We start from the raw sequence: 13,475 nt of genomic DNA on the forward strand, positions 1-13,475 counted from the left end.
TATATATATATATATATATATATATATATATATATATATATATATATATATATATATATATATATATATATGTATGTATGTACAAGCTCAACTGGATTGAACTGTTTGGGGATGTCGAGAAGAGAGAGGATGAAGAGATGCGAGTAGGGATGATGAGCAGAGTTAGTGATGAAGAAGGAGGGTGAATGGATAAAGGTGAGGGAGAGAATCTGAAAGGAACAGAGCATCAGGTTTCATGGCCCATGCTCCTCAATCCAAGTAACTTTCATTTACTCATAGGACACAATAGTTTCATTAAATACTTGTTCATGATAAGTTAAATATGAGTATAAATGTGTGTGCGTGCGTGCGTGTGCATAGGTGTGTGTGTGTGTGTGTGTGTGTGTGTGTGTGTGTGTGTGTGTGTGTGTGTGTGTGTGTGTGTGTGTGTGTGTGTGTGTACATCATACAGGATTTGATAGGTTACTACCGGCGGGACTACCTGGCCCCTGTGACTGAGAGCGGCAGACAGGTGGCGCCCTTTCACCCATGAATAAGCAGAAATGATGTTTTGCCGAGTGTCACACTGGAAGCAGCACTGACCTGGTTTTATTCCCTCCTACAGCCTCTACGGTCGCCTCGGGGTGATTTACCTGCTGTTGGGTGCTGCTGACGACCCTTCTGAGCTAAATGTAGATATTCTGTAGTTGCTCGGGTTGGTTTGTTTCCACACACTGCCTGCACCGGCTCTCTGGGCAGAGGAGAAAGTGGGGGGTGGGGGGGGCGGGTTATTGAGCATCTCTTCAGCCTCCGCCCGCCTCCGCGCCTCCGTGCCTCTGTCCGAAGCGAGGCGCTGGAGACACAGTGGGCACCGCAGAGCGACCGGGGGACAGACAGAGAGGGGCGATGGCCGCCGATGGAGGATGCGGGGAGTCGGTGGATCAGTACCGGGCCGAGCTGGAGCGGCTCACCCAGGAACTTGCCGAGGCGAACCGGGAGAAGATCAGGGCTGCGGAGTGCGGTCTGGTCGTGCTGGAGGAGAACCAGGCGCTGAAGCAGAAGTACGTGGAGCTGGAGACCGAGCAGGAGACTCTCAGGAAGGAGCTGGAACAGTTACAGGAGGTAAGAGGAGAGGAGCTGCTGCCTCCTCCTGCGTTTGTTTACGACGAGCCAAACGCACTGCGGCCAGGTGTGCTCGGCTGCATCCAGACGGCAGAGTGCCCACTGCGCGTTCCTCACGCTCCTGTCGTGTTTGTTGTCTTAAGGTGAGGCCGAGCGGAGCGTGTGGAACCAGCAGGGGCCGTTATGTGGTCTCCAGGGGCCCCAGCAATTAAGGAATACTTTGAAATCACTTAAATGTAATTTGATTGGGGGGAGGATGTGGTGGAATATTACCATAATTCCCATAATATGTGTTGTTTCTGTGCAGGCAACAGTGCTGGACAGTGCATTGATTGTGTTGCAAGCTCAGGACTCAGTAACATCCCACAATGTTGTGTTTCACTGTCTCAAGACTCCTTCCCTGTGTGTGCACAGCAACAGTCATCCCTCTGCTGTGAGTGCTTTGGTGCCTCGCCAAGTTGTGTATTCTTTCTCAGAAATCCCTCAGTAATTGGATCTTCAGAGGCGTCCACTGCTGTTTGTGTGCTGGCCCGCTTGTGCATTGATCTTAATGTCAAGATATGCACAAAGACACATCAAGACTTGGTGTGAAGTTGTGAGATTGGACGTGCATTTATATTTCATTTCAAGTTTGGGGTTGATGGTAACCTGGAGAAAGTGGCAGAGAAGGGGCCTCCTGCTCCTGCTCCTGCTCCTGCTCCTGCTCCTGCTCCTGCTCCTGCTCCTGCTCCTGCCTGAATAATGAATGCTGGCTGCGCTCATACATATAGTCATTAATGCATACATGCATATGGCAACAAGAAGCGGATGCTGACAGGGCTTCACAGCTCAAGGTCGCTCGTGGAGATGCTCTGGAACCAGAGGGCCGAGAGGAGGAGGAGGAGCTGAGGGCTGTGTTTTTGTGAATGCGAGTGACTGACAGACAGAGGGGACATTAGCATATCAGCCCTGTGCTGCAAAATTTGCCTCCACTCATCAGTTAGAAAGTGTCGTTTCTAATCATAACAGGCAGTTCAGTCTAAATTAAAAGTCAGCCGGTCACAGGAAAGTGCTCGAAGTATGAAACAAAGCAGAGCAGCGAGTGTATCGTTAAGTGTTATTGAAAAGTATTGAAGTGTCTTTACCTCTGACAACTTAACTCCATTGTAAGGATTTGTTGATTTTCATGGTTTTAAATGATAGTAAATGCAACATTTAATGGTTTTGGACTGTTGGCCCGACAAAAACAAACCAAAGAAAAACCTTCAAGACGTCACGTTGCAATTTAGAGTTCAGTGATGAGCATTTTTCATTGCTTTTTGGTGTTTAACTGACCAATTGATTATCGAAAATTGTGAAAGTAATAGTTACTTGCAGCCCTACGCTGGTGGGCTCGCCCCCTTGGTGCCTCCATGTTTGAAAAAAGGCAGCACAGGTGCCCTCTTGGATGCCCCTTTGGTGAATAAGACATGATAAAGTGCCCTTAAGGGTGCCCTTCTCCAGCCCTCTCTTCACTATAAATGCTTGATGACTTTTTTAGCGCTGCTGCAGTTTACATCAGGCTCTCTTATATGTAGTCACAAAACTTACACTATGCGTGCAAGGTTATGTAATGTATTTACATCGTCTGCCATCTTCCCACTGCCCTTTTCTCCCACTGCTTGACTAGTTGAATATTTTGTTTTGACTCGCATGCAGAATCACAATGATCTTTGTGCACAGTACAGCACAAAGTTAAAATGAGCAGACGGCCTGACACAGCTGGCAGCAGAGCACTGTCCGGCTGATATCTCACACTTATGGATTATTGGATGATGTGGCGGGTGATGCCGGAAAATGTGATGAGACAGAGAGGAGAAACAGAGAACGGTGGCTGTGTAGGGGAGGGGATGAGATGGAGAGAGTAGACGTTGGGAAAACAGTAAAAGTGAGAGATGCTGGCCAAATAGATGCCAGGAGAAGGAACGAAGACGATAAGCTAATAAGTTATGAACAGTTTCTTGATCTTTCCCAGTATCATGGATGGAGGGTCTTGTGGTCACCTAACATACAGTATGGTGCTTTTGCGAAATCCTGCATAACTAAACTTGAATTGTGCTCTCAAATGTCCGCGTTAACTCTGCTCCTACAGCAGAGCTGCTCTTTTCTGTGATCCGTTAACATCGGCACACTTTGTATTGTCTGCTTCCCCACCTGCCTGTCTGTCTGTCTGTCCCTCTGCCTCAGCGAGAGAGGAACATTATCCGGAGGTGATACTACTTCCACAAAAAAAAAAAACACGTCCTGGCTCATATATGTCCGTCGCACACTTCTATGAATATGAGGCAGAATGGCAGGGTGCAAACCTGCCACGACAATAAAGCCGCGTCTGCTGTCGCCGAGCTCAGGAGAGGTGCATGACAAAAGGGCAGGCGGTCTGCAAATGGAAACTGGAATTGCTTCTGGGACCGAGTGACCGAGCTCACAGCTGATATTTATTCTTATGACAGACCAAAAATCCATTACACAGTCTGAACATCTAGTTTTGTTCCTCTTATTTGAGGATGGATTGTATCCTCTGTTTCACCCAGTCGGTTTTCATTTTTCGGCAACTCTCAAAAAGTGTTTCACCAGATATTGAGTTACAGTTTATGCATCATTATAAGAAAATATTTTCTTTTTGAATTTTATGTGAAATATTTGTCCTTTTACTGTGTGATTAATGATATTCACATAAAAACAATGTAGTTTGCCTTAAATATGGTTGATTACTGTCATAATACAGGTAATCACACTTAAAATGCAGAAGGGTGCTGTTATTGGTTTCAGTAATGATCATACAGGATCTGTCTAACAAACCAATCTATATAACCACACAATACCGGTAATTGTACTGTAACTACAGAACAAATACTTGTTTTAATTGTCAATAATGTATCAGATTTGATAAATTAATTTCCAGTATTAAAACTGAATGAAACATTATTTATTAAAAAAAACATTTTAAAAAAAAGTTACACAAGTTTTTAAAACAATTTATCGTGATGTTATTTCATACTAGCCATGACAACACACAGTTTACAGGCTTGTTTGTGTGATTGTATGGATATACTTTCATATGTTAGAAATACAGGGAAAATCTGTAAAATAAACAGAAGAAATCCCATTAAATTACAGCTTATACCATATGTAAAGACAATCCTGTCATGACTGAAGCACGTGTTCTCCGAGCACATGGCATTGTGTGTACAGGTGTGTTTGTGCACGTTAGCCGGATTTGCATGCATGTTCTTCCTGTGTTTGCATGTACTCTGTGGTGACACATATGTCCGCATGCACTGGTGATCTGCCCTCAGTCCAAGTCCCAGCTGGTGGAGAAGAGCACTGCTTGTACTACACCCTGTCTCACACACACACACACAAACACACACACACACACATACACACAAACCCCACAGGACACTAGTGTCACAGCTGCTGTAGTTCTGGACTAATTTAATCCCTCTTTAAACTGAACTTTGCGTTTGTATATGGCTGTATTTAATATTAGCCCTGATGAAATGACAAAACACAGGGCCGTCATGATGGGAACAAACAGACCAACACCCTCCAGGGGAAATCTGGGCTGCATTTAGCGATTATTTTCATTATTGACTAATTCACCCATTTGTTATCTCCTCTAACAACCTCCCTGAACCTCAGGCGACATTTTCAAAGAGTTTATTTTGGTGTACCAGCAGTCTAAAACACAAAGCATTTAAATTCGAATTTTTGGCAATCTTGCTTGAAAAATGCCCAGAACTATTAATCAATTATTCAGCTAGTTTCCTAGTCATTTTTCCGTTGGCTGACTCATCGAATCAGCATCTAATTGTTTCAGCTCTTGTGGAAGCAAAGTGCGGCAAATCTAAAATTCATCATGGCCTCCCTTAGTTTCCTTCTCAGTTCATTGGGAAAAAAAAAATAGGAACATCAATCCTATATTTCTCGTCATAAGGCAGTTTCATTTTCAGATAAATTCAAAGCTGCTACTGTGCATTGTTTCTCTCGTTGTTTGCACAGTACACTCTTGCGTCTCTGCGGGCTCAAGCAGAAACAGAATGCTAAGAGCGTGCATTGGCTCTTAAAGCAAGAAACTGTCCTCTTCTCTCCTGTGTCCTCCCCTCTCTTATATTATTTTCCCTTCAGCCAGCTCTTTCTCTCAACCTCCCTCCCTCCCCTCTTCCTCTCTGCCTGCCGGCCCCGCCACTCTCTCGTTCCCTGTGTGTGCATGTACTGTATGTCTCTGGGTAGCTGCCGAAGCAGTGACGGAGACGCCGTTACCCCCGTGGTTCTGGCTTGTTAGTGCTGTCTCTGGGCAGATCAACCTCAGACTGGACACAGTGAGGAGTGGAAGGAGGGAGATTCCACCTCCTTGTGTGGAGGTGATGTTTTCATGGCACTGTCAGTAAGGCCTAAGACTGATTGCAGCGTAGACATAATGTCATTTTATCAATTTAATCATGTGTTTTCTGAAAATTGCCCTGTACTCACTCGTGTCTCCCATTCAAAAAAAAACATCTATTCATCTCCGCAACTCACAGGTCTGAAGAGTGTGAAAAAAAATGAGTTAAGTTATTTCAGCTGCTGTCGTGGCTCATCTTTTCAGCCCTTCTAAAGCCTGCAGAAGAATTGACATTTATGATAAGTTGGGAACACGCGCTTCTCGGGTCACTTCTGCTCTAAAGGCTTCAGGCTGAGAAAGATGCCAGAAGAAATCGACATCAGATTCTTCACAGAGTGACATCAAATACCCAAAAAAGAAAGATTCAGTCATGATTCATCAGGACCACGTGAAGTCTGAAGCTTGAAGACTGGCTCTTAATGTATCTTGCAGCTGTGCAGTCATGATTCTCCTTTACACTCTTCTTGGCGGTGTTTGCACACATTTTCTATGTTTGGCGTACGGTGTTTGCAGCCATTGAACTTCCAGCAAATGTTTGGTTTTATGGACCTTCTGATATCACTCTCATGTCTGTAGCAAAGTTTGAAGCCAGAGCCAGTAGTCAGCTAGCTTAGCTTGGATTAGTTTAACATACATACTGTTCCTTGTCGGCAGTAGTGACTTCCTGGAGTCCTGCACGGGACATTGATGACAGAAGATGTTGTTATGGGCTCTACAGGCTCTGGTGGGTTTACCTTTAGATGGAGCCAGGCTAGCTGTTTCCCCTTACTTTGAGTCTTTATGCTAAGCTAAGCTAACCCCTGCTGCCTCTTATGTCTCATGTATCAAATGACCCTGCAGCAGTCACGAGTATTTATCGTCCCCAGCTCTGATCAGCAGTGATGGAAACACCCTGGAGGACGCTGTCTTTATTATATGTCCATCCATCTCAGCACTCAAAATGTTTCTCAGTTCGCGCCGAGTTTAAAGGTGTCTTCCTTATCCAAAGCACAACGATTTGAAAAACAATTGAACCAGACAGCACTGCAGTTGTCTGACAGCATAGGCAAGCAATAACATGTTACCTCCTGTGGCAAACCGTGTTACAGTATGAAAGTTATTCTCAAGGGTCGGCTGTCAAATTCAGGAAGAGCAACGCACACTTTGGCCGTACTGTGGCTGATTGATATGCTGTCAGTTCGTCCCCTCTGGGAACTTCTCCACAGTAACCATCATCTGCATGAGTCAAGACGACGCCTTGGTCATCGTGGACCGGTGATGATGAGGGTGTGAAGCTGTCGGTTGACTTGTACCGCCTTCAGAATTCATCATGAAGCCCTGTGAAACTGAAGCTTTAACCTTCAGGACTGAAGCATCAGAGCCGTTCACGCCTTCGACGTCTGCCGTTTTTTCTTTGAGGTGGCGAATCAGTGTTGAATAGAAGGATTAGCAAAACCTGAATAGTAATTAACCTGGTTTTTTTTTTGGTTTTTTTTGGGGAAATTGCTCAGTACACCCTGGTTTGTTTGACTCATTGTGCAGTCAGGAAAGGGAGCAGCTGTGCTTGTAAATCAGTCTTTCTTGAATGCAGAGAGGGGCTACATTACAGGTTCCTCTTCCATCTCCTTCTCCTCTTGTTTGCTCCTCTTTTACATTAGCCGGGATTCGAAGGAGGGCAGTAAACATGGACGGAGGGGTTGAATCAATACCTCTGGCTGGTATTCCCTTCTTTCACCATTGGCCCACCATCCCCCTCCTCATCTCCTGGAGCCCCTCTTCCCATCCACCCCTGTGATCCCTCCCTGGAGTGAAGTGGGAATTATGCATCGATTCCTGCTCCGTGCGGTGGAAAATGTTTCATGCCGGAGCTTAAGCTGCGCACCATTGTGTGTACCGTCGCGTGCGTTGGGGAGAATCAGCGCTTGTTGGTGAAACATCTGACAGATTCCGTGTAATTTCTTCAAAGTGGATCACAGAACACAGAACAGCTGCAGAAACACACAGAAAAAGCATTTGAAGTTATTGTAGCCATTTATTTTGTTCCTTCAGTCTGAATGGCATCGGTGTTTGAGAGGAATAAAGGGTTTGCCGTGCAGCAGGTTTCATGCCGTTGACCTGTGACCCCAGCAACAGGCTCAGGGATGCAGTTGAGCATATAGATAAGGACCTGTCTGCCCTTGTGTCCGGCCCCTGGTGTTTTACGTGGCTGTTGTTGATACGTGGGTGTTTTGTCAGGACCTGAAGGGAAGGTCATTTGTCTTTGTAGTCGAGTCACACATCAGGACCACTTTTCCCTGCACGTGTGCCTGTGGTTTTTTTGTTTCTCTCCTGTGTCTGCTGCACATTTAGCAGGAAAGGTTGGGGAGGGGAAGAGGGGTGTTGGGTGTGGATGTTGTGATTGAGACCAGAGAGAGAAGGAGGGGCGGCAGGATAGAGTGCTGGTGGTGGTGGTGGTGGTGGTGAGTGTCTCTTTGTTGTTTCAGGCTTTTTATGGTTGTGTTGACTTGATTTAGAGGATGTCAGGAAGAGAGGGAGAGAGTGCAGGCCGACTGCTGTATAGACAATCTGACAACAGTGCTCGTAGTTTTGCTGAGTTATATTAAAATCTGACCCATATTCATTTCTTTTCTTTTCCTCCCTGTTCCTGAGACCTCATGATCCTCACATGAAAGAGAACGGGACTTAATGAAGCTGTTGTGTCCGCGGAAAAAAACCTTCAGGCACGCCCAGCCCCGCATAGATTATGTTTTTCAGAAAGCTCCTTTTTTTTGCTGCAGTGAAATACAGTAGTTGGTGAGAGGGAAGAGGGAACAGGACTCCCCTGCCTGCAGGCTGCTGTATTGATTACTCGTCTACTTTAGCTGTGTGCGCTGCAAACTCTGAAAGCGTAGCAAAAAAAAAAAGCAATCCACCCTCTCACAAGGAAAACTTTTGTTTTCTGCAAATCAAAGGTCCTCCTTGTGTGAATTAAGCATTGCAGTTGTGGCATCTGCTGCCTCTGTTTCCTGTTATTGCTCACATGAATTACATGGTGTTTTTTTTTTCATTTATAGTGCTTTAAAGCATCGCTGAGTCCAGTTACTCTGATTTGGTTGTGTCTAGACAACGTTATTTAGTCTCAGCTAAAGTCTTTTTTCATGCTTATCATCTCTGCAGCCACTCCGCTCCCATCTAGATGTCCAGAGGCCATTATGTCCAGCAATGATGTAGAGCAAGACCAAGTATGATCCTCTGAATGTCCTGCCTACGCCCGCCCTGCCCCCCACCCCCCCTACCCCACCCCATCACAATTACACTGCACATGCACATGAGCATGTACATGCCAAAACATGCACTTACAGACTCAGAATCAGGGTCAGGATCTGTCTCTGTCACTTCTACCCTGTTAGGGGATGTATATGATTAGGCAGGTATTAAATCATCTGATAGTTAACCCATTTAATTAACCCTGTCCTCCATCACAAGAGAGATGGTGTGAAGTTTGGTCACTAAGGTGAAAAAGCTTAGAGGAAGGAAGTGAGTGTATATATATATATATATATATATATATATATATATATATATATATATATATATATATATATATATATATATATATATATATATATATATATATATTGTTTTGAAGGAAAAAGAACATGAATTGAATCCTTTGGTCTATAAAATGCAAGAAAGTACAAACAGTTGCCATTACAGTGTCCCCGAGAGACACATATTTACAACATTATAAAACAGACATGGAGCAAATTCTCACATTAGATTAGACATTCAGTTGATCAGGTGGTCCACAAGAAAATATCTCAATGTCTGTTTTTTATATGGATGTTTATGGTCACCTGAGGATGAATCCTAATAATTTCCCCCTTTTCTCTAGGAGACTTTTTTGTTCATATCCCTGCCAGGTTCAAGTCATTATTTGTCAGAGTGAAATATATTTTTATCTACGCGATGAATTGTCACCATATTCAGGATTCCCAGAGGATGAACCCAATGCAACCTGCAAATGAATGGAAATCCCAACCGCCATATTTTGTACTAATTAGCGATTGTGATATTGACTTACAAAACTAAGATGATGAAAATGGTAAACATATGTTGTCACATGTCACTCCACTGAAAATATCAGGTTTACCTTAACAGTCGGTGTAACTTGAGTAAGTCTGGGTCAAAGATGTCACAAATCCCAGTGCAAACCGGCTTGACTTAACTCCATGTCACGATATCTGAACAGCTGGTATTAGGCCATATTGTCCTTGTTGACTGCTAAGGGCCTATCTACAAATAAGATGACATGCACCCATGGCAGTGGCTTATGTTTATCTGATGTGTCACATCAGTTCAGCGTTGGCACATTCACAGACTACTGACTACAAATTCTTAGTAATGAGTTGATAGTTGTATAGCCGGCAATCTTTTGAAGCAGTAATTTAAAAAGAAAATGTCAATGTGAAATGTTATATTAAAGGTTATTACAAACATTTTTTTGTATGTTATGTCTTTATAATGATGATTTAAGTTTCCTTGGTACGAAAGGGGGACCAAATAAGAACCAAAACAAAAGAAACAGCAACAAAAGAAATGTTGTACCAGCATCATCAGATGAATTGTTATTTTAAACTTAGTCTCAGCCCAGAATTTCACAATAGGTGCACCCCTAGTCTAACGGTAATGTCTTACATTTACTCTGATGAGCAAGAGATTGAATCCCAGCCAGAGGAAAAGTATAATGAGAGGGAACAACAATGTTTGGATAAAGGACAGAAACAGAGATAAGACAGCGAAGTAAAGAATTCCATTTGCCTGATGAAATGCTGCTGCTGGCGTCTTCTCCTTAGTGTCCTGTACAGTGCGAGGATTCCCACCAGTCTGCGGGCCCTGGCATGGAGGCTCTCCTGTGGCTGCACAAAAGCACTGAGTCACCCAGAGGCCCCCATGTGTCAATACCAAGAGGGTCAGTGTGTGCGGGCCGGCCGCTCCATTGTGGTCTGTGTTTGTCTGGCTTGACTGAGTCCCTTTTTATCAGCGGAGACCAACTACAGAGCCGGGAGACAATGTTATCAGTCGACTGCGTCTCCTGTCTTTCTGTCTCTCTGGCTGCCTCTCTGGGTGCGTCTGCTGGCACCGACACAGAATACCAATCAGCTCTCGAGCACCTCCATCTTTTCTGCTGCTTACTGCCGTCGTCATTGCTCTCAGCTCACTTTCCCCTGTCTCCCTTTCGGTATTTTGTCTCATGGAATAGCACTTAGTCACACAAAGCAATGAGAGGCTGCAGGAAGGAGTGAGTGAAGTGCGCCGCAAAGAGGAAGCAGAGTGGGTCGATCTCCCCACTCCCAACATTAGCGCTCTAATTCTTCTTCCACCCCGGGCAAGTCCCCGAACACTTGAATGACTGAGGAGACGCGGCACTTAGATAAGGATTATAATGGAAGTGGTCTGTTGTCATTTTAGGTGGATTACGATGGAATGAGAGAGCACTTCTAGGACTCTGGACAAGAGAGGATAAAAAAAAAAAAAGATTAGAGTAAAAAAGATTTGACCTCTGAGAGATTAAGAACCCGAAAGAAGAAGTCAGTAAAACAGTAAAACAGGCTGTTTGTGCTGTTATGTAAGACCTCGGGGATCGAGATCACTGAGACCTTTTATGTAGCCGCGTTCGTTCTGTTAGTGTTCCTGAATCGGTGAGCATCGGTGTTTATTAGGCTCTATCCTGAGGGAGAGAGGCAGCTCTTACTTCATTGCAGCGGCCTGTCCCCACTCACACAAACACATGGAAGCACAAAAATACAGAGTGTCTCTTTAAATTCGTATTCGGCTGCAGCACACCTGCCACGAGCTGCAGCACCGAGAACTCATTGACATTAAACAATGGGTGGCTGAAAGTGTGAAGTAGAGGACGCTGCATATCAAATGTTGCATTTCTTAAAGGTCACATTGTATAGAAAAGTGAGATTCCCATGTCTGTATGATCAACAAGCAGGTCTGGGTGCTGTATAAATACTGTGAAAGCATCGAAACACGGTGGGAGATGGTTGATCAGGCCTGTGACAGATGACCAATCAAATATAACTATATTTCATTCTAAGAGGAACTTTCTTCTTCCTTCTTCTTCGTACTGTCTGTGTCACAGCACTCACTCCACATTAAAGCCTCGTCTCTTCCTTCTCAGTGCTTTTATTATTTACCCTTCCAGCCTGCTGGTACTCGCTCCCTCTACAAGTGAATGGCAGGAGTCCGGGATGAATACCAGTGAAGTGCATGTCAGAGTGTCCCCTTAGCCATGTGTGTTTATTTATTTTTTTTTTTTTATATTAATTTGTGCGCTGGGATGTCCCGCGGTGTAGGCCGTGTGTTTTTGTGGTTGACTTGCTCATGAGCTCCTGCAGGGCACATTACCAAGCAGAGAGAAGACTACATGTGACACAGTTACGGCTGGTTGGCGCGGTGTTTAAGTGCCTCAAAGTCTGCTCGGGCTGATCGGGGCTTGACAATGCAGAAAATCCGTCGACGTCTGCCTCTATATATTGTGACTCGCATCTTACAAAATGTCTCTCAAGATCCGTGGCGGGATGGCTTATCGTGGAGCGGTCCACGGTTAGATTTCACACCGGGTCAATGTGTGGAATTCATGAATAGTTTTGGGAGGGGGAATGTAAAGACTCAAAGAGAAATTTAAAAAAAAAAAAGGAAATAAAGAGTCATTTGGGCTCCGGCAAACAAATCTTATGCCCAGCTGCTTCTCCCTCTTCAAATTCAGTGTCCATTCAGGCGGGCACAGACCGAGCACTCTTAAGTGATAGGCATTCTGGGAAAAAATCCAAGCGTCATTGTTATCAGGACCAGACTGGAGCCAAATTGAATCACTTTAACAGGCCACATCTCTTTAACTAAACCCCACATGTCTCCTGGCAGACCTTTCAGCGCCACGTCGCATGTACTGTACGCACAGTGTCGGCGAGGAGGTGACAGATGTGATACCATTGTGGATTTGCTGTAACTGGCTGGGATTTTCTACTATAAAGCTTATTAAGGCATTTTTTTCAGCTGTTATCCTGCATTAGAGCTTTTTTTTTTCCTCGAGTGTCATGATAATAGCGTATTGTCATGGAGGAATAATAGGCCTCGCTGGGCTGAATAGCACTTCAGTGAGGAGGAAGGGAAAGCAGGGCAATACGCATTTCCCCCTCCTGACTATCTATAAAGTATTCATATCATCCCCGGCTCTGTGTTTATGTAGACAGTAATTCATTGAGTAGGAGGGCTATAAATGGTGCATCGGAGCATGCCTGAGCACTCAGCCTTATGATGATAAACTGTGCACATCCCTGTTGATTCACCGGAGGACTCCAAGTCACTTAAAGCACACACAAACACACACAAAGCCGATTTAAGCTTTATTCTTAGCGTTTGTACACATTGTCTAGTGATGATAATGTTATTTCAGCATGTTCGGCGTGTGAATAAACGGTTCAGCTTCAAACGTATGTCGCCGAATGTGTCTTCCATCGTATAACTGCTTCTCAGCTTCTGCTTTGTTTGTTAATTGTGCTAGTGTGACTGACCTCCATTCCTGCTGGGCTACAATTACCCAGCTTCCCCTCGCTCACGAAAATGTGCTTCAGTGTTTTTTTTTTTTGTTTTTTTTTTTTAATAGATGACAGATCTCTTGACTTGGCGCTTTTCCCTGTGGCACATGCACATGGGGACATTTCGGTGTCCTTGCTAAAGGGCAAAGTATGCCAGGGCGACGAATCCTGTAAACCTGTGCTTCAGTGGCTCATCATGGATATGGCTGTTAAGTACATCAGAGGATATTAAATACATAAATCTGGGAGGGAGTTGCACACATTAAGCTTGCTTTGACGTCACACTCTGATTGGGTGATGTTGTTGTGGGTAAGCCTGACTTTTGTTCGACACCTAATTACTTGCGTTTAAAGAGGCTCTCAGTTTGTCATGGAAAGTGCTGTCTATGAGCTGCTTAATGTCTTCTG

The 13,475-nt window shown here is 44.5% G+C and overlaps 1 protein-coding gene across 5 annotated transcripts in view; it reads left to right on the forward strand.

Annotated features, from left to right (window-relative positions):
* Positions 1–491: 491 nt before the first annotated feature.
* bicd1a (bicaudal D homolog 1a) overlaps positions 492–13,475 on the forward strand; it is a 35,989-nt gene continuing 23,005 nt past the window's right edge. For 4 of the 5 annotated variants that reach the window (XM_037108438.1, XM_037108437.1, XM_037108436.1 and 1 more), the window contains exon 1: positions 590–1,101. In XM_037108438.1, the coding sequence (XP_036964333.1) occupies positions 886–1,101 (216 nt within the window). In that variant the 5' untranslated portion in view covers positions 590–885. Of the gene's footprint in view, positions 512–589; positions 1,102–13,475 lie in introns of those variants that run through there. The other variant, XM_037108435.1, reaches the window with a different exon arrangement.

Source organism: Acanthopagrus latus, chromosome 8 (assembly GCF_904848185.1).
Source record: "Acanthopagrus latus isolate v.2019 chromosome 8, fAcaLat1.1, whole genome shotgun sequence".
NCBI lineage: Eukaryota > Metazoa > Chordata > Actinopteri > Spariformes > Sparidae > Acanthopagrus > Acanthopagrus latus.